Genomic DNA, 26,907 nt, shown 5'->3' with positions numbered 1-26,907 from the left:
AGGGCAACACTGGAGACCATCCTCCAGGACAGACACTGGTGGCTGAGCAGCACTGTGCTGACTACACCACCTCAGGGTCCCCACCTGGAACACATCAGCACAGGCCAGGCTCTGGAAGCTCCCACGGCTTCCCTAAGTGACCACTATCTCGGACACCAGGGCAATCCCGGCCAGCTCCAGGCACAAGAGCCGACCTGGCACCGCCCATGTCTGAGGAGCAGTGCTTCTGCAGGCCCGTGGCTGGTTGGAGCTGTGCAGTCCTGTCCAGGAACCACAGTAGTGAACTGTCCCCCTCACCAGTTCTGCTACAGAGGGCCTGGGCCACGCTCAGGGTTCCTAGATGTCCAGCCATGCACGGGAAGCCTGGGATGAGGGGTGGCAGGGTGGCCTGTGACTGGGCTGGGTGTGTCCTCTGATGGGGCTGTGATCTCAGGCGCTTGGCTGGCACCTTGTGCCTCACAGCCCACTCAGCTGGGGCCGTGGGGTTGCAAGTTTAGCTCTGGGGAGAAGAGCAAGAAAACAAGGAATATTCCTCTGTGTCGTAAGGAAATGCACACGATAGGTCAGTGATACATGGGGTCCAAAGGACTTTATTAAAAAGACAGATGTAGCTGGTCCAATATACCACAATGCAGTCACAGTGCGCAGGCTCCCTGAGGGGGCATTGTGGCTAAGCGGCCGGAAGCCTCCCGCTCAAGTGGGGCAGGCAACTCCTGGGCCTATCTGGGTCTCTATCTGAGGGGCAGCACCGGTGCTCCAGACTGGCCATGGGGACGGGAGCCATGGGCCACTGGAGCTGGGCAAGGCACCCCAAGTCGCCAGGCTGGGTGCCCAGCAGTCAGGGCCTGCTGCAGCACGAGTCCCTGCTTTAACTTCTGACTTCATTTCCCACATTCTGGACTCTGACCAGGGAAGACAAGCAACTGTCAGCTACTGCTGGGGACACTTGTCCTTGGTGAATGGGAACACAGCTAGCCTGCAGAGACCCTGTTCCCTCATGGGCCACAGGGAAATGCTGGGTACTCCCTAGCAGAAACGACAGCCTTGCCCCTCCTGAGGAGGCTGCCGTGACAGCTGTCTTGCTCCCAAGTGTATCTGTGAATTAGAATCCATGTCTTGGCACTGACACTTGCCCTAAGTTTGATGCCTGACTTCAAGCCCACACAGTGACTCCCATAAGCTGCGCTTTGACCATCCACATGCGCCCTGTGGTGTGAGCTTGCGCCTGAGTGCATGCTCTGTCTTCCTCCCTCACACACACGGTAATATTAAAGCATGTTTCAGACAGACTACTAGCTGTTGTGCCACTGCAAACCCCCCTCCCTTCTAGGCATCATCATCTCGGTGAAGACGCGCTCGGACCGGCAGGTCTTGCGGTTAAAGCAGATAAACCTTCAACTGGCCACCAAGATCCAGCACCTGGAATTCAGCTGTTCTGAGAAGGTGAGACTCCGGCGTGGTCCCCTTCTGTCCCCTCCAGCCCACTGCTGACCACACTCCTGTAGCCTGTTGTTCCCTCTTCCTGGCATTTTTTTCTTTACTCACTGGGTGCTGAACCAGGTCCAGTCCCTCCTTTGGGCATCTTTCCTGCCATCAGTGCCCAGGGCCCTTCCTGAGAGCTGCTCCCCTCAGAGGCCAGAATGTCCCAGACTGTGGCTCTGAGCTGTCTGTAGCCCCAGACCTGAGGAATGTGACTCAGAAGTCCACCACCCAGCACGTGTTTGCTTTTACAACAGGAACGAGAAATTGAGCGACTCAACAAGCTGTTGAAACAGAACGGACTTCTTGGGGACGTGAACTAGCCTTCCAGAAGCTCCACCCTAGAGAAGCTGGGCTGTGGCCAGAGAGCAACTGTGTGCTGCCAAGTCCAGTCCCCATCTTTGCCTTGGCTTGTGCTCCCGGGACACTGGGGACACATCTTCATTGGCGCTGCCGCCTCCCTGCTGTGACCCAGAGCACCTGTCCATGTCCTCCACCTGCAGCAAAGGAATCATAACTACCTTTTCTCAAGCTGGACTCTACTGTCATTCAAAAATGAACACGGGAGCTGGGCTTGTAAATCCCACTTCATGGCAGTGCTTCCCTCTATGTGTAGAGGACCAGCACACCCCGAGGGGGCAGGAGCGGGCACCCTGCACCAGCCCCTTCCAGAGAACCTTTCTTTACCTGATGGTCCACAGCTTCCCCTGCTGCATCCCCTAGGGGAGCCATCCTGGTGCCCAGTGCCGCCTCTGCAGCATCCAGCTGTACCGTTAGCTTCAAACAGGCTCTGCCCCCACCAGCCTCTCTCAATCACTATACAATTAATGTATAAAATAAGCGCTCTCCTTTCCCGGGGCCCGCCTACCACATTCTCTTCTTGGTGGCAGCCCACCAGTTAGAGAGCCAGCTCACTGCAGGGGACCCAGACTGCCTTGTAATTAGCATGATCTTGGGGTACAATCCCCTTGCGGGTGCACGGCTTTACACAGCGTCTTGCTGGTTTGTACTCTCAAATGTTGATGGGCATTGTGAAGACAACTCCTGTTACATCAGGGATGACGCACTAGGAGGCTCTCCATGCAATCTCTGTTAGGCTCTGTCCCTTCCCACCTCCCGAGAGGTCACATGGCCTGGGACCTGTTGTGCAAGTTGCTGGAACCATCTGACCCAATACCCTAGCCCAACAGAATAAAGGCGGTGGAGGAAAAAGGTGGTGGAGGGGGCAGGGGCTGGCTGAAGGGGAGTACCAAGGGGAGTAACAATAGGTTAGTGCTGCTGAGGGAAGACCTTCAGGGTGGGTACTCACTCCTCAGGGGCCACTCTCGTCACACAAATGGGAAGAAGAAGCTGAAGGGCAGCCTGGCGTTGATGGTGGGTGGGGCTCGGAAGCCTGCCTCCGCAGGCGCCGACACATCCACAAATGTCACTGTAGTGGAAATGACAATCGTCCTCTCGGGCCCTGGGAGGGGCTGGAAAGACAGAACAGGCATCCTCATCTTCTGCGATCACCCACCGTCACTACCAGCTTGAGTCTGGCAGATACGTGGAGTCCCTAAGGTACTACGTGGCTGAGTGCGCTATGGAACAGGCTCCAGGCTGGTCCAGCAGTAGCAACCATGGTTGTTCATAAGAATTGTGGCCATAAATAAAACCTATCAATTTTCCCTCTAAATACAACTTAAAGAACGTTTATGAAATAATTAAGTTAGGCACGATGGTGCTTGTCTGTAACACTCAGGAGGCTGAGGCCGAGGGTCACAAGGTTGAGACCAGCCTGTGTCAGAACATCAGAATGCAGCAGCTCTCTATCTCTGCTCATGGGGGCTGTGACATGAGGACTAACTGCTCACGTCCAACCTTGAGACCCTATTGTACAAGAATGGGAAATCTGAATAGAAATGATCTTTTGTACCAAATAATAAACTTCTGTCACACTTGCTGTCACCTGACTTTCTGTCTTCATCTGTTCCTTTTATTTCATTGTGGTTTATTTCAGTGTGTGGCTAGGGGTTGGCCCAGGTTTGGAGGGGGCCTAGAGCCAGGTGGTGGTGGTGGTACATGCCGCCATTAATTCCAGCACTCAGGAGGCCAGCCTAGTCTACTAGGAGTTCTAGGACAGCCAGGGCTCCACAGAGAAATCCTTTTTCAAACAAACAAGAATGGGCCACACCCCAGCCCATGGAGACTTTGTCAGCAGGCCTACCTCTGGAATTGAGATGAGCTGGGCAGTAACATTCACAATCCTGGCCTGGGGGTTCAGCAGAGAGCCATACTTAGTCCATTTCACTTCTATACCCAAAGCCACGGGGAGCTGGCAAGAACCCTGCACAAGAAAACTAGGTTAAACCAAAATATTACACAACCACAAGTCAGACTAAATCTGCAATTGAGCACTTTAATTATAAAATGTTTGTCAATTACAAAATGTTTGGAACACAAGGGTGAGCATGCCATACAAATTCAGGTACAGACAGCTCTACAGAGCCTGAGTTGTTATTTTTTTTAACCCTTCAGTCAGAGCCCTTTCATTCTTCTTTTTTTTTAAAAAAAAAAAAAATAAATTAATTTTACTTTTATTAATTAGTTTATTCACTTTGTATCCCAGCTATAGCCCCCTCCTCCATCCCTTCCCAATCCCATCCTCCCTCCCTCTTCTTCTCCTATGCCCTTCCCCTAGTCCAATGATAGGGGAGGTCCTCCTCCCCTTCCATCTGACCCTAGTCTATAAGGACTGGCTTCATTGTCTTCCTCTGTGGCCTGGTAAGGCTGCTCCCCCCTCAGGAGGAGGTGATCAAAGAGCCAGCCCCTGAATTCATGTCAGAGACAGTTGCTGTTCCCATTACGAGGGAACACACTTGGATACTGACCTGCCATGGGCTACATCTGTGCAGGGGTTCTAGGTTATCTCCATGAATGGTCCTTGATTGGAGTATCAGTCTTACAAAAGACCCCTGTGGCCAGATTTTTTTATTCTGTTGCTCTCCTTGTGGAGCTCCTGTCCCCTCCAGGTCTTTCTTTCTCCCCCTTCTTTCAGAAGATTCCCTGAACTCTGCCCAAAGCTTGGCTATGAGTCTCAGTATATGTTTTGGTAACCTGCTGGGTAGAGTATTTCAGAGGCCCTCTGTGGTAGGCTCCTGTCCTGTTCCCTGTTTTCTCCCTCTTCTGATGTCCATCCCATTTGCCTTTCTGAATGAAGACTGAACATTTTACCCAGGGTCCTCCTTCTTGATTGGCTTCTTTAGGTATACAGATTTTAGTATGATTATCCTATATTATACATCTAATATCCACTTATAAGTGAGTATATACCATGTGTGTCTTTCTGCTTCTGTGATACCTCACTCAGGATGATCTTTTCTAGATCCTACTATTTGCCTACAAATTTCATGATTTCCTTGCATTTAATTGCTGAGTAGTATTCCATTGTGTAAATGTATCATAATTTCTGTATCCACTCCTCAACTGAGGGACATCTGGGTTGTTTCCAGCTTCTGGCTATTACAAATAAAGCTCCTACAAACATGGTTGAGCAACTGTCCTTGTTATATACTTAAGCATCTTTTGGGTATATGCCTAGGAGTGGTATAGCTGGATCTTGGGGTAGCACTATTCCTAATTGTCTAAGAAAATGCCAGATTGATTTCCAAAGTGGTTGTACAAGTTTACATTCCCACCAGCAATGGAAGAGGGTTCTCCTTTCTCCACAACCTCTCCAGCATGTGTTGTCACTTGAGTTTCTGATCTTAGGCATTCTGATAGGTGTGAGGTGAAATCTCAGGGTTGTTTTGATTTGCATTTCCTGATGACTAAGGATGTTGAGCATTTCTTTAAATGTTTCTCTGCCATTCAATGTTACTCTATTGAAAATTCTCTGTTTAGCTCTGTACCCCATTTTTTAATTGGATTACTTGATTTGTTGCTGTTTAACTTCTTAAGTTCTTTATATATTCTGGATATTAGCCTTCTGTCAGATCCATCCCTGATCTCAAGCTGTACTATAGAGCAACAGTAATAAAAACTGCATGATACTGGCATAGAAACAGACTGGTGGATCAATGGAATCGAATAGAAGATCCAGAAATAAACCCACACACTATGGACACCTGATTTTTGACAAAGATGCCAAAACCATACAATGGAAAAAAGATAGCATCTTCAACAAATGATGCTGGTCTATCTGGATGTCTACACATAGAAAAATGCAAATAGATCCATACTTATCACCCTGCACAAAACTAAAATCCAAGTGGATCAAAGACCTCAACATAAAAAACAGACACACTAAATCTGTTAGAAGAAAAAGTGGGGAAGAGCCTTGAACTCATTGGTACAGGAGACAACTTCCTGAACAGAACTGCAACAGCACAGGCTCTAAGATCAACAATCAATAAATGGGACCTCCTGAAACTGAAAAGCTCTGTAAAGCAAAGGACACCATCATCAGAACAAACTGACAGCCTACAGACTAGGAAAGGATCTTCACCAACCCTCCATCTGACAGAGCCTGAGTTAATAAAGCGCCCGGCACTGCGGCTACTACCAGATGGCAGCCTGGAGACAGAGTCCAGCCCCTCCCACTTCCAAAGCGGAGTCACTGTGGAGTCATGCAGTTCCACTACCCAGCGGCGGACCTTCAGGGCCTCCACCATCCCACATCCACCAGAGATGCTTCTGGAAACTGACCAGAGGGAAAGCAGGAAAGAGACTAAGATAGAACGTAACGGAGATTAGGTGGACTCGATCATATGTCATGTTGAGATGCAAACGGGAAATATATGTATGCTTTCATCTCGTTTCATCACCTAGCATGAAGACACAACGACTTGGATGTGGAGAGATGACTCTGCAGTTAAGAGCACTAATGACTCCTGCAGAGTCACCCGGGTTCAGGCCCAGCACCCACAGCACCTCACACCCACTGCAGCTCCAGTTCTAGGAAATACCCTTTTCTAGCCTCTGCACACACTAGGCACCCATATGGTGCACATACATACATGTAATCACTCCTACACATGATTATTTTAATCTTAAAAAATAAAATAAGATAGCCGGCTGTGGTCGAGCACCCTTTACTCCCAGCACTTGGGAGGCAGAGGCAGTCAGATACTTTTGAGTTCCAGGCTAGTCTGGCCTACACTCATGAGTTCCAGTACAGCCAGGGCTGTATAGAGAGACTCTGTCTCAAACCAACAAAACAAAGGGCATCATATTCACTGAAGGGGCCAGCACGGAGATGCCTGAGCTACGGCTCAATCCTGACTCTGCCCCAGACCCTTTGCTTGGACAGTCCCAAGTTAAGTGGACATTGGGCCCTCCAGACCTTCTTCTTGCTGATAGCTGTGGAAGTGCAGAAGCTGCACAGTGGGTGGATGAGGAGCCCCTAAACGGTACTTCCCTGTCCTGTATGTTGGAATTTCCACATACATTTTTCTAAATTCTGTCCTAGCATAAAAAGCTAGCAGACTTGCTAAACTGGAGACTTCCAAAAAAGTCTTGCAAGGGCCTCTTAGAAACCTTGCCACTAAGCGGGCTTGCCAATACCCCGTTGCTAGGAGAAGCTGCAGGTGCTGTGGGTGTGAAGAGCACATACCCTGGGCCTGCTCTCCCTGGCACTAATGACTGGTGTCTTTACCCAGCGCCAGGAAGCTAAGAGCCATATATCAGGTTCACTGGAGGCTGACACAGGGCTTAAGTACTCCTTGGAGTGGGGATCTGGTGAGGTTCCTCTCCCACCATGACACTCCTTATAAATATACAAAGCAGATAATGAGAGGCCTGAAGCAGCTGTGACAAGAAATAGCTGGGCAATTAGGGGAGCATGGGGTGCACACCTCCGCTGGGGACAACCTACACTTTGCTGCTAAGACAAAAGGAGGAGGTGGGTGGAGGAGTCACATGTGACCAGGAAGCTATTTGTAGGATGTTGGCTTCCATTAAAGTCTTTAGGGAACTTTGGAATTGAAAGCGCTCATGTGTGGGTGGGCTGTCATTATAGCCCAGAGGGCATGGAATGGAAGCAGCGGAGACAGGAGACCTCATCCCATGTCCCTCATGCCACCAAATGCCTGAGGAAGGCTTACTGCACCACTGCCATCAAAGCTGACCATCCTGGACTGGAGGAAGGTTTGGAGGGCCCAATGCCCTGTTTTGAAATATTTGCATGACCATGATGACTGAGAAATTCATGAGGCTAGAAAATCCATTTTCACGTCCACCTCACACAGAAAGGCTAGAGTTAATGGTATTTCAGTGCATCCAAGCTTTGATGATGACCACCACGGGATTGTTGGTGGTGACGTGTTGGCACTAAGAAAGGTTCAGACTTTGATGTCAGAGTTTTGGACTAGAGGATTTCTCAACCATCTGACTGTGGTAGCCGCTTGGAGTGACTGCTGTGTCCTGCCAACAGCACAGCAAACTTCACCCTCTGGATGGCCCTGTGAGATCAGTGATGTTCTTTCTGAAGGGCTCTAGCAGGCCCAACCATGACAAACATGGCTCTGGCAGGCCTTGTCTGCCTTGATAAATTGTTAATTGCTTTCCTAAAGTTGGCCACCAAGGTCTCTTCCCTCATATGGCCACTTCCTTCCCCTGAGGCTGACTACCAAGGTTCAGCTATCAGTGTACTGTAGTCCAGCAATCAAAAGCCCTCTTTGTACCCTAATTAACATGCCCAATTAAAATTAAACACCTCTGGGCTGGAGAGATGGCTCAGTGGTTAAGAGCACTGTCTGCTCCTCTAAAGGACCTGGGTTCAATTCCCAGCATCCACATGGCAGCTCACAACTGTCTGTAATGCCAATTCCAAGGGATCTGACACCTTCACACTAATGCACATAAAATAAAAATTAAATAATTTAAAAAATTAAATACCTCATCCTTACAAGGGGTTTGCCTTTATGAATTGCCATTTGCCTGTGAGTCATGTCTGTCTCCTCTCTACCCAGAGGCAAATATCACAACCCCCATCCCCAATCCCTCATTCCTTTTCCCTTCTCCCTTGTCCTCGGTCTCCTATCTCTTATTCCCTGCCCTTTGTCCCTTTGGGGCAAATAAATCTCCTTTGTGCTGAGAACTTGGTCTTTGGGTATCCTGTGGTGATTCTGGTCCTTTCAGTTCCCATGCCACAGGGAAGAAAACAGGCTTGAAAACTGCTGAGAGAGACATTGTGAAGAAGCACAGAGCTGAAAGCCTAGCTTAGCTAAAGCCACTCCCCTCCCTCCTGGGCCCTCCCTTCCCACTTGTGGCCCACCTGGCAGAGGAAGCCACACTAGCAGGTGTCCGGCATCCTCTCACTCTTTACCTTCATGCTGGAGGAGTGCAGGACAAAGCGCACGGGCACCCAGTCCTGCACGTCCTGGGCCCGGGAATTCCCAAATGCAGCCACATAGTCGGGGAAGGCCTGGCCTCTCAGCAGATCCTGCATCTTCTGTGCCAGGAGCCCACACGGGACGGTGCCAGTCAGTCTTTGGGAAGGAAAGAGAGGCTAACTGAGGCAGGCACTGACAAAACACGCCAGCCTCTATACTTCCAGCCATCCTTCCTCTCCAGAAATGCTGAGGTGGCCCTGACTTTGGGGCAGCATAGAGGTGACTCAAAAACAGTTTCCCAACCTGTGTTCTACCATCTCTCTGTCTGTATGCTGTGCCATGGCCGGAAGCCAGGCAAGAGTGTCTTTCCTGAAGCCTGTCCTCCTGAAAGGTACTGGCACATGCAGGTTCCACAGGAGGGAACCAGGGTTTATCCTGGGCTGCTGCTCCTGACATCCTATGGGAAACTGTTCAGCGGAACTCTCAGGAAGAAATGCTAAGCTGACATCTGAGCTGGAAACAAACTAGTGACAGAGTCACTTCAAAGATGTGGGAAGGGTATTGGTGGAGGGGAAATGAAAGTTTGTACAGAGAGAAAATTCAGCCACAAACATGTAGAACCAAAGAAATGCCATTACAGTGCTCAGGAGGTTGAGGCAGGGGGATCAAGAGTTTGAGCCTAGCCTGAGCTATGTCTTCCATATCACATTCCAGTTTTCTTTAGGTGGTTCTCTTGTGCTGTAAAAATCAAAAATCCAGAAACAGGAAAGACTTTCAGGGGAAATATTTTTGCTCAGAACTCAATTGCTATTTGCTCTTTAACCTTAACCGTGAGCACACAGTGCTTTTGATAGTGGCTTAGTAAAATAGAAGGGCAGGAGGCTTTCTTTGCCTCTCACCTGAGTTGACAGCCAGACTGTACGTTGTATCCAAACAGCACAGGGTCCCGGAATGCCTCGCTGGTGAGGCAGTCCTGCTGGCCTGTGCTACGAAGAATAGTAAGTTGGCCACGTCTGTTCGTTGTCTGAATAATCCCAGACATTCACAGACTGTTAAGGGACGTCAACAGTTCCAGAGCAGCCAGACTGTCCAGGAAGAAGACGGCATCATTGTGTGGCCTGAGCCAGGTGCAATCCCCTTCTCTGGCTCCTGCCTTGTTCCCAAGAAGGGGCAAAAGATGCCAGGAAATCTCTTCCTTGACTGGCTCACATTCAAAACTAATTCCAGCCAGGTGTGGTGGCCAGGCCTGAAACAAGCTACTCAAAAGGATAAGGAGGGCTGCACATTTCAGGACTACAGAGTCGTACAGATCAACCAGGGCAACTTGCTGAAACCTTGTTTCAAAATCAAGTGTAGGGAGAGCGCTTGGGGGCAGATAGCATGGTGTCAGTCCCCACCAAGAGAAAAACAAGTGAAGTTCAACTTTTCAAAGCCGCTCAGTTTGTTTAGGTGTGTGTTTAAAAGTGAACTGGCCAGGTGTGGCAGCACATGCCAGCAATGCCAGCACTCATGAGGCAGGTCTGTGGATGTCTGAGGACAGCCTGGTCCACATAGCAAGCTTCAGTACATAGCTAGAGAGTCCCTGACTCAAAACAAAACAAAAAGAAAAGTGAATGAATGATTCCAACCCCTGTGCCTCCAGGTGTCCTTTTAAATACACTATCATCCTCCCCCAAAGCACCAGTCTCTATTTAAAGCCAGGCCCACACATTTCACTGGCCCAGAGGAAGCTCTGGCCAGTCAGGTACCCCCTTCCCACAGGCTACCCACAGTAGCCTTGGCAACAAATGGAAGCACAGCCCACCCATGCAGACAGGGAAGGGGGCCTTTTCCACAGACTCCCAAAAAGGATACCCCTTCTGAGGCCGAAAGCCAGCCGCCAGCGGGAATCCCACCCTGTAACCAGGGTTGCCGCTGAGAGGAACGGGCTTGGTGCCGTGCTGAAAGACAAGGTGATGGACAGCCTGTGCAAAAGAGCTCAGGTGACAGCGGGGCACCTGCGAGCACAGCTCCCCCTGTTCTCAAGTATAAGTGGATCCTGAAGAGTGGGAGGACAGCACCAGGCTTCCCAGCAAGCCACACACGCCACTGCCAGCGTGAGCTGGGGAGCTGGGCCACGCTTCTTAACTGACTGTGCAACCCCCAGAAGTCAGGCTTTCCTCGACTCGCCAGCCAAGCACCACTGTCCAACTTACCTGAATAAAGAGAATCTCAAACTTCTGCTGCAGGAGACTCACCGCGCTGCTCAATGTCCCCAGCACGAGGGAGAGGCTAGCCTCCTGGATCTGGCCTGTGGCTGTGTACAGCAGGCAGTACTTCACCTGGGACAGAATGGGCTCATCCACCTCTGCCCAATGCCGCTCAGCAGCCACAGAAACCCCCCCAACGCTGCTGTCCATCACATCACTGATGTCCCCTTTGCACCCCAGGGAATAGTCACCTCAGCCTCTCTGTCCTAATTTTTTGACATTCAGATCAGCTGACTGAAGCACAAGGGAAACAGCCTATTTCTGCAGAAGAAATTGATCAAAGAAATGGCGGTGACAATAAATTGTGTGTAGTGCATGTGCGTCCGGGGGTATGTGTGTATCTGTGTGCACATGTAGAGGCCAGAACATGACACTGTCTTCCTCTGCAACCGTCTGCCCTACTGCCTTGAGGCAGTCTCTCACTGAACCACAAGCTCTCTATTTCAGCTAGGCTGGCTGACCAGTGCACTCTTGGGATCTGCCTGCCTGTGTTCCCAAGGCTGGGGTTATAGCCAATTGTAGTAGCCATGCCTGGCTTTTTACATGGGTGCTGGGGATTTGAACTCAGGTCCTCATGCTTGCAGAATAAACATTCTTACACCACTGAGCCATCTCCCCAGCCCCTAACAAGAAAATTTTGATGCATGCTTGCAAGATGTCTGCTTTGTGGAGACGAGTAAAGGCACGTCCTCAGATGAGAGCGCACAGCAGCAGAAGCAACTGGAGACCAGGCCAAGAAGAGCATCGTCAGAGGATGGATCAAAGTCCCCTCTGAAGGGACGGATCAGAGTCCCCTCTGGAGGCTGTGTTGTCCCTCCAGGTTAACAGGCTGGAGTCAGGCAGTCGGACCGGGACTGCAAAGCCACAGCGGGTGCCTACCTGGAGAACAACGTTGCTGCAGAGTCTATCTTGCCCCGTGTTGACCAGAGATGGCCGCAGGACACCCTGGCCTTCTAACCGAGTCAGCGTGTGATTGAGAGACCGATACATGACAGACTGGATCTTGATGGAGACCTGAGACGGAAGATAGCTGTGGTTCTGACATGCATACAAAACACACAGCATGGGTGACCCTGTTACTGCAACTGAGCGCTTAAGGACGGCAAATGCAGACAGGACATGCACACTGCCACACTCTGTATGCTGTGAACCCACCTTTGCAAGAGGGCAGGTATTTCTATGCAAACACACATGCACACACACACACTCAGAGAAAACTCACAGAGCAGCACTCTAAGATGCCCAGTCCTCACAGAGACAGAAACAACCCAAAAATCCATCAGCTAGAAACAGACCATCAAGTGTCCATCTGCACAAGGAATATTACTCACACATAAAAATCAAATCCCAAAATATGCTACAGCATGGGTGAGTGCTAAAAGTGTTAAACCATCAAGTGAAAAAAGCCAGACACCAAAGGCCACATTCACTGCAGACTCCACTAGACATGGAATGCCCACACAGGCAAATGCACAGAAACCAAAGTGCTCATCAGAGACTGGAGCAGAACCGAGAAAACTGGAGTGACGCCCAAGGGAATACTGGAATTCTTAGGAGTGATGCAAACACTCTGGGGTTTGACGGCATTTAGTGACGACACTAGCTGCCACAGAATTGGTCACTTTGACAGAGTGGACAGCATGTGGGAGATCAGGGTTCACAACCCAGCACCAAATAAGAGGGAGACTGCATGGCACATTACACACTCACACAATCCCATGGCACAACCAGGCGTGTGCACGTGTAAACACAGACACACACAACATGCTCATTCCCAAAACACGGAGTCCACACACCTCTCTGCTCAAGCTTAGGTTCCCAGCCAGAAGCCCGGCTTCCCAGAGCAAACCCTCGCCTCAGGAGACACACCCAGCCTTCCAGCCACCTCACATACAGTGGCTAGCTAGGTAGGCAACAGGATCGGGGAAAGACAGAACCTGACAAACTTTTGGGGAGGTTTCGAGACAAGGTCTCTCTGTGTAGCTTTGGCTGTCCTGGAACTCACTCTGTAGACCAGGCAGGCTAGCCTGGAACTCACAGAGATCGGCCAGCCTCTGTCTGCTGGGATTAAAGGTGTATGCCACCACACAAACTTTTAAACCCTATCAGGAAGCCTGGTGACCCTGATGCTACTAAGGGACATTGTCATTGTGACCATCACCAGAAGAGTGACAACAGCAGTTCCCTAAGGACAGCCAGGATGATTCTGACAAGGACTCTCTGATTCGATTCCTGGAAGCCACTATTTGGGAAGGTGCCCACAGCACCTGCTCATTTCCTGTCTCACATTTATGACAAGCTGTTTATAGCTTACACTGGCAAGTGTTGAAGCCATCACGTTAGAAATAAAGATGTAGTCCTTACATACTTGCCCCCATGACTAAGGCAACCTACAACCACCCTCTCAGGTTGAAATCACTGGTTCCCATGGAGCAACAGTCTGGGGGCATGGGTGACAGGAAAAAAGGCAATCTCCGCAACTCTCTATGCTTTCCAAGCTGCCCCAATGGCTTGAGTCAAATGGGGAACTGGGCTGTGACTTACCTAGGTCTTTTTTTTTTTTTTTTTTTGGTTTTCCAGACAGGGTTTCTCTGTGTAGCCTTGGCTGTCCTGGACTTGCTTTGCAAATCAGGCTGGCCACAAACTCACAGAGATCTGCCTCCCAAGTGCTGGGATCAAAGACATGCACCACCAAGCCCGGCTCTTATCAAAATCAAAATACTACTGGGCCTGGTGGCGCAGGCCTTTAATCCCAAGCACTTGGGAGGCACAGGCAAATGGATCTCTGTAAGTTTCAGGCCAGCCTGGTCTACAGAGTCCAGGATAGCCTGAGCTACACAGAGAAACACTGTCTGGGGCGGGGGTGGAGACCATTGGACACCATGCGGACTGGTTAAGCTTGAAGGGTAGAATCAAGGCGTTTTCTAGAGGCTGGACAGATGTGTCACAGAAAGACCAGATGTATCTTCTGTTTTGCTTTGTTTGAGAGCAGGGTCTCACTGTGTTGCTCTGACTGGCCTTAAACTCACAGAGATCTGCCTGCCTACGCCTTCCAATTGTTGGGATTAATACCATGTGCACCTATGCCTGGGTAAAAATAAACAGAATCTTTGGATTTGTTAAAAACAGTGGATAACTCAACTCAAGGGATGGGATGCCTGTAGTTGCCCTCTAGCCAACAACATATGCACGTACCTGCACACATCCTCCCAATCCTATCCCTACTAAATCTCTCTCTCTCTCTCTCTCTCTCACACACACACACACACACACACACACACACACACACACACACAGACTTTATGCTTTTACCTGTGTCGTTGAGTGAGGCACCTAGACAAAAATAAACAACTGAATTAGGCACAACAAACATATATTTCTACAGCCTTTTCAGACTTCAACTAAGAGCCAATTCATCATTAGAGAGTCACCAAGATGGCAGCTGTTTCTCCATGCAGAACTGGCCGTCTGCACGCTTCTATTTGCGTGCTGGTCACTGCATTCCTTCTACAATCTCGTCTTCCTATCAGAAGCACTATGTCAGGGGCCCTCCTGCTTTGGTATCACTGTTTTACACTGTGTTGCACGAGAGGTTCTGACACCGGGGAAAGAGACGTAGCTTGGCCCTGCACGCTGCTTTCCCTGGTCCTGTCTTCACTGGAGAGCAACATCCCTGGCACAGAAGACTCCCAGTAGCCTCCCTCTTCAAGCCTCAACATCATGACAGCACAACTCAGCAGTCTTTCTGAAAGGCTCACCTTCCCGCTCTCATTGCCACATACCTTCCCAGGCCTGGGTGCCTTGGGGAAGTGACAGATAAGGCAGGCTGGGGGAAGCCTGTGCCAGAGAGTGCTACAGGTTGCCACACTCTAGGACAACGTGAGAATTCAAACCTATCAGAACTCAGGCCTAGAGGACCAACTTAGAAAACATGAGGAAGATTGGAGGGGTAAGCTCACTCTGGGTATGGAGCTCAGGCTTCCCTACCTGTGCAACCCTAATAAGAACTCAGAAATTGAGAGGCCTTGGACACAACCCCATGATTGAGTCACCGTTTCCTCTCTGGGCCAGGGCCTTGCTCTCTGAGCAGTCCGGCTCAGTCACAAGCTCTAAGGGAAATGGCCCTTTCCTGGGGACCTTGGTGCCCACCTAGCCCACTGCCAGTCTTTTTGTGACTGCCCCTCTGTCTCTAACCAGAGGGGCCCTTCCCTTCCCTGCTGTTCCCGAGAGTCCACTTTTTATGGTGCTGACAGGGCTGTTAATGCCACAGACACTACACTGTAGACCTTCTAAAGTCGTGAGCAGTCATTGAAGACCTGGCCTCGGTCAGCTGCTATCAAGATGAATGAAGGGAATTTTAAAGCTGAATGAAAACAAAATATAACTGAACTACGTGAGAACTTCATAAAGATCACTTCAGCCAACAGAATAGCCAGTCAGCTCTGCATCCAGATGATTCTTACCCTCAGAATGGCAGGACTGCTGTAATGAGCCATGCTGAGGGCTGCCATTCCTTCACACTGCTCTATGTCCACTCTTCGGCTGCACTGGAAGGCCTGGCTCACCAGGAATGCTGGAAATGGTGACATCCGGGAGTGGGGACGGAGGGGAGGGGCAGGAGAGGGATGCACAGAGCATGTTCAGCCAGCAAGTGGGAACTGAAAACAGTCAGTCATGTATAAAAGGCAAAAGGGGCCACAACACACATGCGCCATGTTTACACTGGGACTTAAAATGGGCTTTAACCAGGAAAAACCTGCACAAAAGATTCTAAATTCAAAAGGCGCAAAAGAGACTGGGCAGTGTCTCCTTCCAATCCTGACCCCCGCCCAGGTCCCAGAGGGAAAGCATAACTGCCTGCTGAAGCTTCCAGAAATACTATGCAAATAAAACAAAACTCATATGTAAAAAGACTTTTTTTTTTTTTAACAATTACTTTCCCCTTTTGGACATAGATGCATACACAACCCCCTCTTCCACGCATTTTTCCATGAGCAATGAAGGCATCTTGAAGACCTTCCAGCAGCCAGGAGGGGATAATTAGTGTTCTCTCTCGGCTGCAGCGTAATTACTCCCCAGTTCCCTGCTAATGGGCACTGCAGTCATCTCTGCCTTGGCTGTCGCTGTCACCATCTGCACAGGGCTTCTGCCTGTGGCCAAGCCTTCCTGCAGGAGCTCTGGTAATTTTGATCCATATGTTGTCCTCCCTTTGGCAGGGTGTGACCAACTGTTCCACCAGCGCTGCAAGGGCAGTATGTCTCCCCACAGCCTCAAACCTTTTGAGCTTTGTCAATCTGAAAAGTGGAAATGGCTTCTGAGCTTGACTTGTTTGATTTTTGAGATAAGGTCTCGTTAGGTAGCCCAGGCTGGCCTCAAATTGGTGGTCCTCCTTCCTCCATCTCCAAAGAGCCAGGGTTTGAGGCATGCCCACCTCACCAGACTTGAGTTGGTTTTAACTGACATTGGCCTACTATGTGCAGGAAGCTTCTTCTCAACAGAACTTGTTACGCCATCACTCACTACAGCCCCTCAGAGCTGGCTGGGGGTCAGAGAGCCATGGCTTTGGCTTTCTGCTGCCCAGGCCTGCCTCTTGGCCTCTCTACTGTCCTGGGAGAAATGGGTCTTACCAGGCACTTAAGCACCATGGTCTCGGTGCTAACACTGTAGGAGTCAGCCCAAGAAATCCTGTGCAAGCAGGCATGAGGTGCACACTTCGGATCCCACACTGGGGAGGCTGAGATACACAAAAAGACCCTGACTCAGAAAACAAACATGAGCTGGTCATGACAGCACATGACTGCAACACCGGGATGCAGAGGGAGGCACAGAGGCAGGCGGAAAGGTAAATCTTTGTAAGCCAGCCTGATCTATGGATAGAGTTCTGGGCTAGCTGGGGCTATCTCAAAAAACTAAAAAAGGGAAAAGGGCTGAAGAGACGGCTCAGCCATTAAAGACTAGATTCACAACCAAAAACTCTAAAAAATAATAGACAAAACCCAACAAAACCAGCAACAATAAAAAAGTGAAAAGAAAAAGAATCTGAAAGCCTCATCATTTCCACGTCTGAGAAAACTAGGGATATTGGCATGACCTCAAGGGATAGTGTGAAAAAAAATTATTTTTATTTTCCTTACATTTGATTTGTGGGTGGATGAGTGCTTGAGGAGTGGGAAGGATGGCAGAAGATAAGCTATGGTACTCTATTATCGTCCTCCACTGCCGAGTCTCAGAGATAAACTCGGTCTGTCAGGCTTGGTGGCAAGCACCTTTACCTGCTGAGCCATGTCATGGCCCCTGGACGAAGGTTAACTGTAGGAACCAGCCTCATGCAGAATGGCAACCAGCACCCGTAAGTGCTTAATCACACGCTGTAGAGACTTCTACCTCAGCCACGTGTAACTGCGAGTCACTGCAAGTGCTCACTACGGTGGTCAGGCCGTCACTGACCAGGGCAGAGAGGACCTCCTCAGCCTGTTTAAAAGGCAAGCTTAGGTGACTAACAGGAAGGGCAGCACTCTCTCACCTGCTGGGTTCTGATCTGCACACAGAGATGAGGTGAGAGGCGAAGGCAGTCTCAGAAATGAACCTGCAGATGGGCCCGCAGTCTGCAGAGGGTCTCCGTACTGCAAACACAGGTTAGACAAAGGGTTCCTGGAGCGTGCGCTGGACACACGGCAGTGCCTGCAGAGCTGTGGGTTCAGGGACAAAGTGCTGCACACTGTACCCGCCACACAATGCTCCAATACAGCTGTGGGTTTGAGGACGCAGCACTCAGCACAGTCCCTGATGACACAGGGCTCATTCCCAGCTGTCAAGCATCCACACACCTTTTTAAGCACCTTTAACCCCAGCACTCAGAAGGCAGAGGTAGACAGATCTTTGTGAGTTTGAGGCCAGCCTGGTCTACACGGTCACAGGCCAGCCAGGGCTTTGTAGCCAAAACTTGTGGAACAGTCTCCTCCAAGACTGGAATATTCCATCCTGCAGGAAAGCTCCTTAAGCAGGAAGGTAAACAATTCAAAGGACTTCTTCGGGAAACACCAAATGGCAGATGACACCAGTGCAGGGGGAGCACGCGGGGGCCCAGGATTAGGAGGCTTCCACAGAGGATTCTGCAGCGGTCGTAGGGGCCTAAGTCATGATTGAGGCAGTGGCCATGGGGCTCAGGGAGATAAAGCTGGGCCATCTGGTTAAGGACATGAAGATCAAGTCCTGTTCTCCCTGCCCATCAATCTGAGGTTATCAACTTTTTCCTGAATGCATCCCTAAAGGATGAGGTTCTAAAGATCCTGCCAGTGCAGAAGCAGACATGGGCTGGCCAGGTTCAAGGCTTTTGTCACTACTGGGGATTACAGTGTCACATTGGTCTTGGTGTTAAGTCCCCCAAGGAGGTAGCCACTGCCATCTGAGGGGCCATCATCCTGGCCAAGCTTTCCATCATCTCTGTGTGAAGAGACTACTGGGGGAACAAAACTGGCAAGCCCCACACTGTTCTGTGCAAGGTGACAGGCCACTGTGGCTCTGTCTTGGTGCATCTCATCCCTGCTCCCAGAGGCACTGGCATCATCTCTGCTCCTGTGCCCAAAAAGCTATTGATGGTGGCCTGTACTGATGACCGCTACACATCAGCCAGGGGCTGCACTGCCACCCTGGGCAACGACGCCATCTCCAAGACCTACAGCTACCTGGCCCCTGACCTCTGGAAAGAGACTGTGTTCACCAAGTCTCCTTATCAGGAATTCACTGATCGTCTTGTGAAAACCCACACCAGAGTCTCTGTTCAGAGGATTCACGCTCCAGCTGTGGCTACCACATAAAGGTTTTTATACAAGAAAAATAAAGTGACTTACGTATGTTAAAAACAACAACAAAACAAAACAAACAAACACTCAAAGAAGCTTCAGGAAGTCCCTGAAGCTGGCCAGATTCACTAGGCCCCTCCCTGCCAAGAGTAAGCCATAAAAGCTGAGTTCCTCTGAGACTAGCAGAACAGAGACGCAGAGCCAACTGCATCTCTTAGACCGACTGCCTGGGAAAAGCTGAAACCGGCTGAGCTCTCTGGAAGAGGCTTAGACCAGTGGTCCACAAAAATGATCTATTCACGGGGGTTGCCAAGGCCATCCTGCATATCAGATATTTATAAAGAAAGCTCCTCTGTCTACCTTTCTATGCTGAAATGACAGGCAGGCCGCCACACTGTCAGCATTTACATGGATAGTGGGGAACTGAACACACCTGTCTTGGTGCTTGGGCTCAAGTATGTAACCACGCACTTAGTCCCAACATCCCTCACTTCTGGTTTGAGGCAAGGTTTCATGTAATTCAGGCTACTTTAAATTTGAGCTCCGGCTCCTCCTACCTCCACCTCCCAACTGCTGAGATTACAGGTGGGTACCAGTAAGCCCAGCATTTAAAGTAAAAGTACATCCAACATTAACGAGCATATTTTACAGGTTTGCTGATAAAGAGCTATACAAGAGCACACAGGTTCCTAACGTCTGTAAAACTAAATATGACTCTGAGACGAAGACCAAGCATCCCAGCAGTCCACTCGCCATGCCCATAGGCAGGCTATAATCCTTTCACTAGACCCTCTTGGGCTGGAAAGAACAGAAAACTCTGCAGACACAAAATTCAGTGCAGAAGTGACCTCAAATCCTGAGTTCAGAATTTGAACGCTTACTTGACTTCCCATGACCTTTGACTGAGAGAAGCAACATTGACTCTCTGTGGTGTCATCTATGTCCCAAAGGCAGGCAGTCTGGCTTTCCATGTTGATTCTTAAATTAGCTTATAAGGATAGTGTATTTCAGAATAGCTGAGCAGCTGTCATCACGCCATTGGCTCACCTCGTATCTAGTAGGCTGTGGGGCATCTGAGGTGGCTGTGGAAGGGACCTCAGACTCGGCACTTGGCGGAAAGCCACCCGATGCTTGCATCAGTCTGTCGAAATTGTTTTCGTTGGGTACCTCTGGATTAACAAAGGACAGCGCAGGCTTATCTGTTTTTAGACAAAGCATTGGAAATCAGCAGAAACGTACAGAGTATGAGACATTTCAACTTGGGAACTAAACCATTCTTAGCAGCAATAAGTCTGATGTAAGAAAACTGTGTTTCTGGGCTGTCTAGGTGGCTCAGCAGGTAAAGGTGCTTGCCGCCAGGCCTGACAACCTGAGTTGGGTCCCCAGGACAAGTATAGTGAACATAAAGAAGTGAGTCTAAAAAAGTCACCCTCTAACCTACACATTCATGCATGCACACTCACACACATATATAATTTTAAAATGTTTTCTTGCATATCTGCCCCTCCCAGGATTTCTTGAGGCTTTTTAAATGAACAGGATTCCTAATCACCATGAGTTTGAGACCACCTTGGTCTATATGGTGAGTTGCAGGCCAGCAAAGGATACACAGCAAGACCCTGTCATGAAAAAGATCAATAAACAAAAAGGATCGCTAGACTGTGCTGTGCCTAACAGCCATTGCCTCGAAAGCCTGCAGGGAAACAAACAGCAGAAGCCAAGGCACAGGCAGGGAACTTTCTCCAGCACACAGACCACAGTCTGCTTCTTCCCCTTCTAGGGGACACTTTCTCTGGGTGGCTGTGGGAAAGTAAGACTCATCTCTCGGCAGCCACCTCCTGCGCTGTGTATGATGGGAGAGGAGAGGGAGGCTCCATGTCCACTGGGCTGCTGTCATGGCCTTAGACTGTCACTGGTCACTTGTTACTTTGGATAAATCATGGCACATTCCCCCACGTCTTTAGTCAGGAGGGAATAAACCCCAAACATGGAAAGACATTGGAAGGAGATGATGAAGTTTAGCTGATAAAGTCATGAGTGTGCCTCTGCTACCCTGAGAACAGCACACGGAAGAGCACTTTGGACCAACACACTTGCCTGAGCTTACTGCTCAGATAAAAATAAAAGTCCTGTATTCATGCAAATACTCTTAGTAAAAATAAAAACGAAAAAGGAAATGGAAACCACAGGTACCATTTAAAAATTAGATTTTCAACCATTACGCTAAGAGGAAACAAACGTGCACGCACACACATGCAGCACAACCTGGATTCCTATGTCTACATGGCATAAACATCTTTGAAGTCCTGTTTAAGAAAAGGCGCCTACAGCACAAGTACGTGGAGACATTGTGGGTGCCAGGGAGCTATAAAGTTACCCGTAAATCAGCCTGGGGCATCAATTATTCACACAGCCACACACAGGATGGGTGTTTTAAGCGGATCTGAAGGAGGTGTTTTTCCATAAAGTAATCTTTCAAAGAAAAACAGAGCTACACAAAATCTATCAAATTCAAATACTTACAGTTCGAAATTTGGATGCAGAAGACAGATGGGTTGGTCTGGTCGATGAGTCTGAAGACACGGTGAGGCGGGTCTGCTGTCAAGTTCATTGAGTAGATGGCTGCCTTCTGACTACAAAACTGCCTGTCTCCCCTGAAAGTTAAAGAAAACAAGAGCAAGTTTTCAGTCCACAATCTAAGCTGGATCATTTGTAACCAGGCAGATGCCTTCGCTACGGTAGTAAGAACTACAGAGACACGGAGGAAGGTGTGATGCCAGAACAGAAGCCATTTGGGTTTATTTGCTGTTTCAACTGTGATACCGAAGCTTTACTTCTGTCAGTCATGGTGGCGCGTTCTTTTGATCCCAGCACTGGGGAGGCAGAGCCAGGGGTCTATGAGTTCAGGTCAACACAGCAAGTTCCACACCAGTCAGAGCTACACAGCGACAGCCTATGTCAAGAATAGACAATAGCAGCAGCATTCGAGGGAGCATGCCGGGTGTGGAGTACTCCAGAGCACTCTCCCACAAACTTGGACAACATTAAGATTATGACATTTTGGGAGCTGGAGAGATGGCTCAGTGGTTAAGCATTTACTGCTCTCACAGAGAACTTGGTTCAGTTCCCAGAAACTACAAGAGGCAGCTCATGCCTGTAACTCCAGTTCCAGGATATCTGACGCTCTCTTCTGGGTACAGTGGGCACTGCATGTATGTGGTGCACATGACAGCACAGGCACACATACATGTGCTGACACAAGCAGGCAAATAAAAAGCACAGCAGGAAGTTTTTTTAAGTGTTTTTATTACATGTGTGTCATGCTTTTTCCACAGCACATGTGTGGAAGTTAACAGTGTCCTTCTACTATGTAGGTCCTAGAGATCAAGCTCCAGCCAGCAGGCTCCCTTTACCCACTGATCCATCTTGCCTCGCTTTCCTGCCCACCCTGCTCTGTCTTGGCTACCTGCTCAGCCTGTGACATGACCTGGAGTGCATGCCTCCCAATTTCAGCTGCCCAACTTGTGCTTGACTTTTGGATCCAACACAGCTCGGATCATGTTTTCTAGAAAACCTTCCCTGGCCTAGCTGAGTTCGACCACATTCCCAGGTGTTCCTTGGGGCTTTGCCTCATTCGCCTGTCTCCCTCATCCAACAGTAAGCTCTCAAGAGTGGCATGGGCAGCCAGGCAGTGATATTGTACACCTGTAATCTCAGCACTTGGGAGGCAGAGGCAGGATGCTCTCTGAGTTCAAGGCCAGCCTGGTCTACAGAGCTAGTTCTAGGACAGCCAGAGCTACATAAAGAAACCCTGTCTTGAAAGACAAAAACAAACAGCAACAAAAAACAAAAACAAAAGTAGCATGGGCGAAGGGCAAACCCAGCTTTATGTCCCTATGCTAACAGGAAGTGCTCAGAAAGGCATGCACAGTGACAGTGACTATGTGTGGAGACCTGCCTAGCCTGTGCCAGGCCCTGCTTCCATTCTGCCCCGTCCTGCTCTAAAAACAAAAACAAAAACAAAAAACGGCCAGGAAGATGTAGGGGTCAAGAGCCCCAGGTTTCCAGCCTTCTGTCTGCCTGAAAGGCTGACAGTGCTGGAAGTGAAACCAGAACTCTTTAACTTAGCCCCTAGTATATTACCAGGGACCATACACACCCAAGCCTGCTGTATGCAAGGCCAGCTCTCTAACACTAGGCGGTGTCCCGGCCAGACAAGATTTAATGAAGGCCTGTTCTGTGGTAGCAGCTGGGCTGGCAATGACTGCACCAGTGAGAGATATTCCTGTGCTCGTTAAGGTTCCATCTGATGGGGATAGACTCACTCAGGATGCCCACAACATCCTGACAGGATGAGTTGGTGACAGTTAACAAACATAATGAAAACTATGACCTGGAGTCTGTATAAAGGACAGTCTACACACTAGCATTAGGACTTCTGTTATTTTTTTCTTTCTTTTTTTAGAGCTAAGGTCTCCCTACAATTACCGAGGCTAGTTTCTAACACCAGGGCTCATGTGATGCTCCTGCCTCAGGCCACCCCAAGGACCTGTGGCCACAGTAGCGCTGAGGTTAATCTGGTTCAAATTTTTTTGGGAGGGGGTACTAAAACCACAAAACTAATTTTAAAATTTTGAAGTCTTCCAGCACTCAGGGAGGCTGAGGCAGATCTCTGTGAGTTCAAGGCCAGCCTGGTCTACAAAGTAAGTACAGGATAGCCAAGACCACACAAAGAAACCCTGTCTCAAAAAATAAAAAACAAAAAATAAAACAAAACAAACAAGTAAAAAACAAAACAAACCCCACAAAATTTGAAGTCTTTTCCTTAGAGTTTTAACTCTAGCTCTCAAACTAGGGACCTACAAATGAGGTCTGTTCTGTCCACCTGCTCATTCACATATCAATGGCAGCTTTTGCTCAACTACAACAGTCATCCATGTGGCTTGTGAACACTAACATGTTTCCTGGCTGGCCGTCCTCTGTTCTAATTATTATAGTTTATATCTAAAGTTACCATGTTTGGGGTCTACAAGATGGCTCAGAGGCTAAGGCACCATTGCCAAGTCTGATGCCGTGAGTTTGATCCCTGAGACCCGCATGATCAAAGGAGAAAACTGATACCTTATTAAGTTGTTCTCTGGTCTCTACATGGGCACCACAGCATGAGCATACACACACGCACAAAGTAATTAAAAACATAATTACAGAAGGCTAGGTATTATAAGGCACACCAGCACTAGAGAGGCAGAGGTAGATGGATTTCCGAGTTTAGTGTAAAGGCTGGTCTCCATAGTGAGTTCCAGGAAAGCCAGGGTTACCTAGAGAAAGCCTGTCTCAAAAAACTTAGAGGGGCAGAGAGATGACTCATCAGTTAAAGGCATGAAGACCTGAGCATGGTTTCCGGTACCCATCTTGGGCAGCTCACAATCTCCTATTATTCCAAGTCCAGGGGATCCAACACCCTCCTCTGGCCTTAGCAGAAAACTGTACCCAGGGCACACCCACCCTCAAGACACACATGCATACACATAATTTGATTTGCACAGTAGAGCTTCTAAATTGTGTCCCCAAATCTTATCCTCCTGACCAAACTGCCACCAAAGTCCTTGTCATGCGCTTACGTGACAACTGGGACTGAGCAGAGAGAGAAGACGCTGAAATCTGCGGGGCTGCAGTCAGGATCACAACAGCAGTTGATATCACACTGTGCTGGAAGCAGGTCACAGACACACAGAGCAGCAACTACAAAATAAAACAGTGAGGTTCAGAGGGTCACAGTAAGTAGACACTTACTGCTCCTTGCCACCAAAGGATTCCAGAAATCAATGTCACTAAAGTGTCTGGTTCCTTGTGTGCTTGGGGGAGAAAGTTGCTCATGGAAATCAGTCACTCTGAGACCCCACATCAGTGTCTCCCTAAAGTGGCCACAACTGCCTACACTCCCACCTCACAGAAGATACCCAGGAAGGACTGTTGGCAACCTCATCCCTTTCCTCACACACAGCCGGGCTGCTTAGAAGCTGAACAGTCATAAGATCCTGACCAATAATCAAATGTTCCTAATTTGGCTTAAAATGTCTCTTTTTCTTTTAAAAACTTACAATATAGTGTAATAAATTTATGACGTGATAATAAAGCATGGAGGAAAAGCAAGGACCGCCTCCCCCAATAGGAACTTTGGCCTTAACCACTCTGACGGTCACTGTGACTCCAGTACTCCACTGTTAAACCCACATAACAGATAGGGAACCTGCACAGGCTCCCCCAACAGTCCAGAAGTCTCCGAGAGTTCAGGGGACTGAGTACTTGACTACACAGCTATGTTTATTTCTGATTTTATTGTCCCTCTGAAAGAAGGAACAGAGAAACTGGAGAGATAGCTGGGCAGTGAAGGGCACTGGCTGGAGAGTTGGATCAGAGGTTAGGAGTACTGTCTATATTCCCAAAGGTCCTGAGTTCAATCCCCGGCACCCACATGGTGGCTCATAACCATCTATGCCTTGCCTTCTGGTGCCCTCTTCTGACTGTAAAAAAAAAAAAAAAGAGCACTGGTTGCTCTTGCAGAGGATCTGGTTCCTAGATCCCACAGACAATACAAAACCATCTGTTAATCCAGTCCCAGGGAATCTGATGCCCTCTGCTGGCCTCTCCAGGTACCAGGCACACAGAGAGCACACAGAAATACAGGCAGGCAAAACACCCATTCACATAAGATAAAAAGGAACGAACCTTAAAAAAAAAAACAAAAACAACCAGACCGTGAGGAGGAAGGAAATAATAAATTCAGGGCCTTTCTCTGTGTATCCTTGGCTGTCCTGCACTCTATTTGTAGACCAGGCTAGCCTCAGCTCAAAGATGTGCCTGCCTCTGCCTTCCCAAAGGGCTGGGATTAAAGGCGCGGGCCACCACGTCCGCTGCCTTTCATATTCCTCTGTTGCTTGTTCTTTGTTTCCTGAAACAGCGGTTCTTGTGGGCCAGGCCTCCTAATCATCCCACCTCTATGCAGAAAATGTGAGGTCACAGGTGATCCTCTCCAGCCAAGGACACCTGCACTTGCTCACTAAAATAACGCCACAGTTCCCGGAATTGGGGTGGGAGAAGGAAAGCCAACAATTAGGCTTTCCTGCCTCGTGTGTTTCAGATTACAGCCACGATTTGTTGTCAAAGCTTCAGACACTTGTAGGTAGCTAGGTACGGATGAAGCAGGCGTTTTTAATAACCCCATGCAGGGGGGAAGAGTCGAAACCCTGACTGCACGTCAGCGCCCTGCAAATGTCTGCTGAGCTCTCAGTGATCTTCCACACCTCTCATGGCTGTGTCTTGCCTGGAGAGGACTAAGATGCCCACTTAGCACACATCCTTCTACCAGCAGTGCCTACACCGCATTCTGAAGGCTTCTGTCTCGTACTCCAGTCCTGAGTCAGCTCCCACACTCCAGCTGCCTGAGATAATGTAGGAAAGAGGGTAACTTAGCCCTGCTTTCGCATATGTGTGCCGGAGATCTCGTCTCCTTCTCCGGGAAAGCCGAGGGGGATGGAACTTTGAGCGGCTATCACTTTTCCTTCCTTCTCACTGGTCTACCCATTCCTGGGACTTAGCACTTAGTACCCACCGTCCGTGACCGGGGTGGGCCTGGGGCCAGAGAGCTCCGGGGCCCTGGGAGTCTCCGGGGTTTTAGGCGACCGGGAGGGCCTGAGAGTGGCGGGAGTATCCTCGGTGGAGTTGAGATCCACTGCCGGGGTGGCCACGGCCGGGGTGGCCACGGCCGGAGTGCTCGCCGAGGCGCAGCAGTTTAGGAACACCAGCAGGAGCGACGGAAGACTCCACAGCCCCATGGCGGAGCACAGCGTCCCGCGCCCGGGACCCAGGCCTGTGAGTTGCCGGGCAACAGACACAGCCAAGCGCGAGGAATCCTGGGCAAGGGCTCGCAAGGCCGCCTGCGTCGGCGGGAGGAGGTGGGTTCTGGAGCCCAGCCAGCGGGGATGGGTTTAAGGATTGACAACTAAGGGGCGGGGCCGTGGGCGGGGCCTGGATCGCGGGGGTGGAGCTTCAGAGTGCGCTTTC

At 49.5% G+C, this 26,907-nt stretch overlaps 2 protein-coding genes across 6 annotated transcripts in view; one reads left to right on the top strand and one right to left on the bottom strand.

Moving 5' to 3' along the window:
• Hvcn1 (hydrogen voltage gated channel 1) overlaps positions 1 to 3,431 on the top strand; it is a 30,763-nt gene extending 27,332 nt beyond the window's left edge. For both annotated transcript variants that reach the window (XM_021631338.2, XM_060382426.1), the window contains 2 exons: positions 1,331 to 1,443; positions 1,737 to 3,431. In XM_021631338.2, the coding sequence (XP_021487013.1) occupies positions 1,331 to 1,443; positions 1,737 to 1,802 (179 nt within the window). In that variant the 3' untranslated portion in view covers positions 1,803 to 3,431. The remainder of the gene's footprint in view (positions 1 to 1,330; positions 1,444 to 1,736) is intronic.
• On the bottom strand, positions 571 to 26,776 carry Tctn1 (tectonic family member 1). Of its 4 annotated transcripts, XM_060382423.1 has the most exons (15): positions 26,456 to 26,776; positions 24,465 to 24,585; positions 21,367 to 21,497; positions 19,891 to 20,042; positions 17,565 to 17,664; positions 15,505 to 15,614; positions 14,354 to 14,374; positions 11,921 to 12,079; positions 10,988 to 11,113; positions 10,647 to 10,732; positions 9,692 to 9,832; positions 8,786 to 8,948; positions 3,686 to 3,805; positions 2,789 to 2,951; positions 571 to 1,976 (listed from the first exon to the last, which is right to left on the bottom strand). In XM_060382423.1, the coding sequence occupies exons 1-14, from the start codon at positions 26,676 to 26,678 to the stop codon at positions 2,808 to 2,810; spliced, it is 1,797 nt and encodes a 598-aa protein (XP_060238406.1). In that variant the 5' UTR covers positions 26,679 to 26,776; the 3' UTR covers positions 571 to 1,976; positions 2,789 to 2,807. The 4 variants fall into 4 exon arrangements, with proteins under 4 accessions (XP_060238406.1, XP_060238405.1, XP_060238408.1 ...); XM_060382422.1 differs by having other exon boundaries at positions 571 to 2,951; XM_060382425.1 differs by having other exon boundaries at positions 571 to 2,951; positions 11,030 to 11,113.
• Positions 26,777 to 26,907: the final 131 nt, after the last annotated feature.

The sequence above is a fragment of the Meriones unguiculatus genome, chromosome 4 (genome assembly GCF_030254825.1).
Source record: "Meriones unguiculatus strain TT.TT164.6M chromosome 4, Bangor_MerUng_6.1, whole genome shotgun sequence".
Taxonomy (NCBI): domain Eukaryota; kingdom Metazoa; phylum Chordata; class Mammalia; order Rodentia; family Muridae; genus Meriones; species Meriones unguiculatus.
The sequence above is the reverse complement of the archived record's forward strand: the minus strand, read 5'-3'. Positions and strand labels throughout refer to the sequence as shown.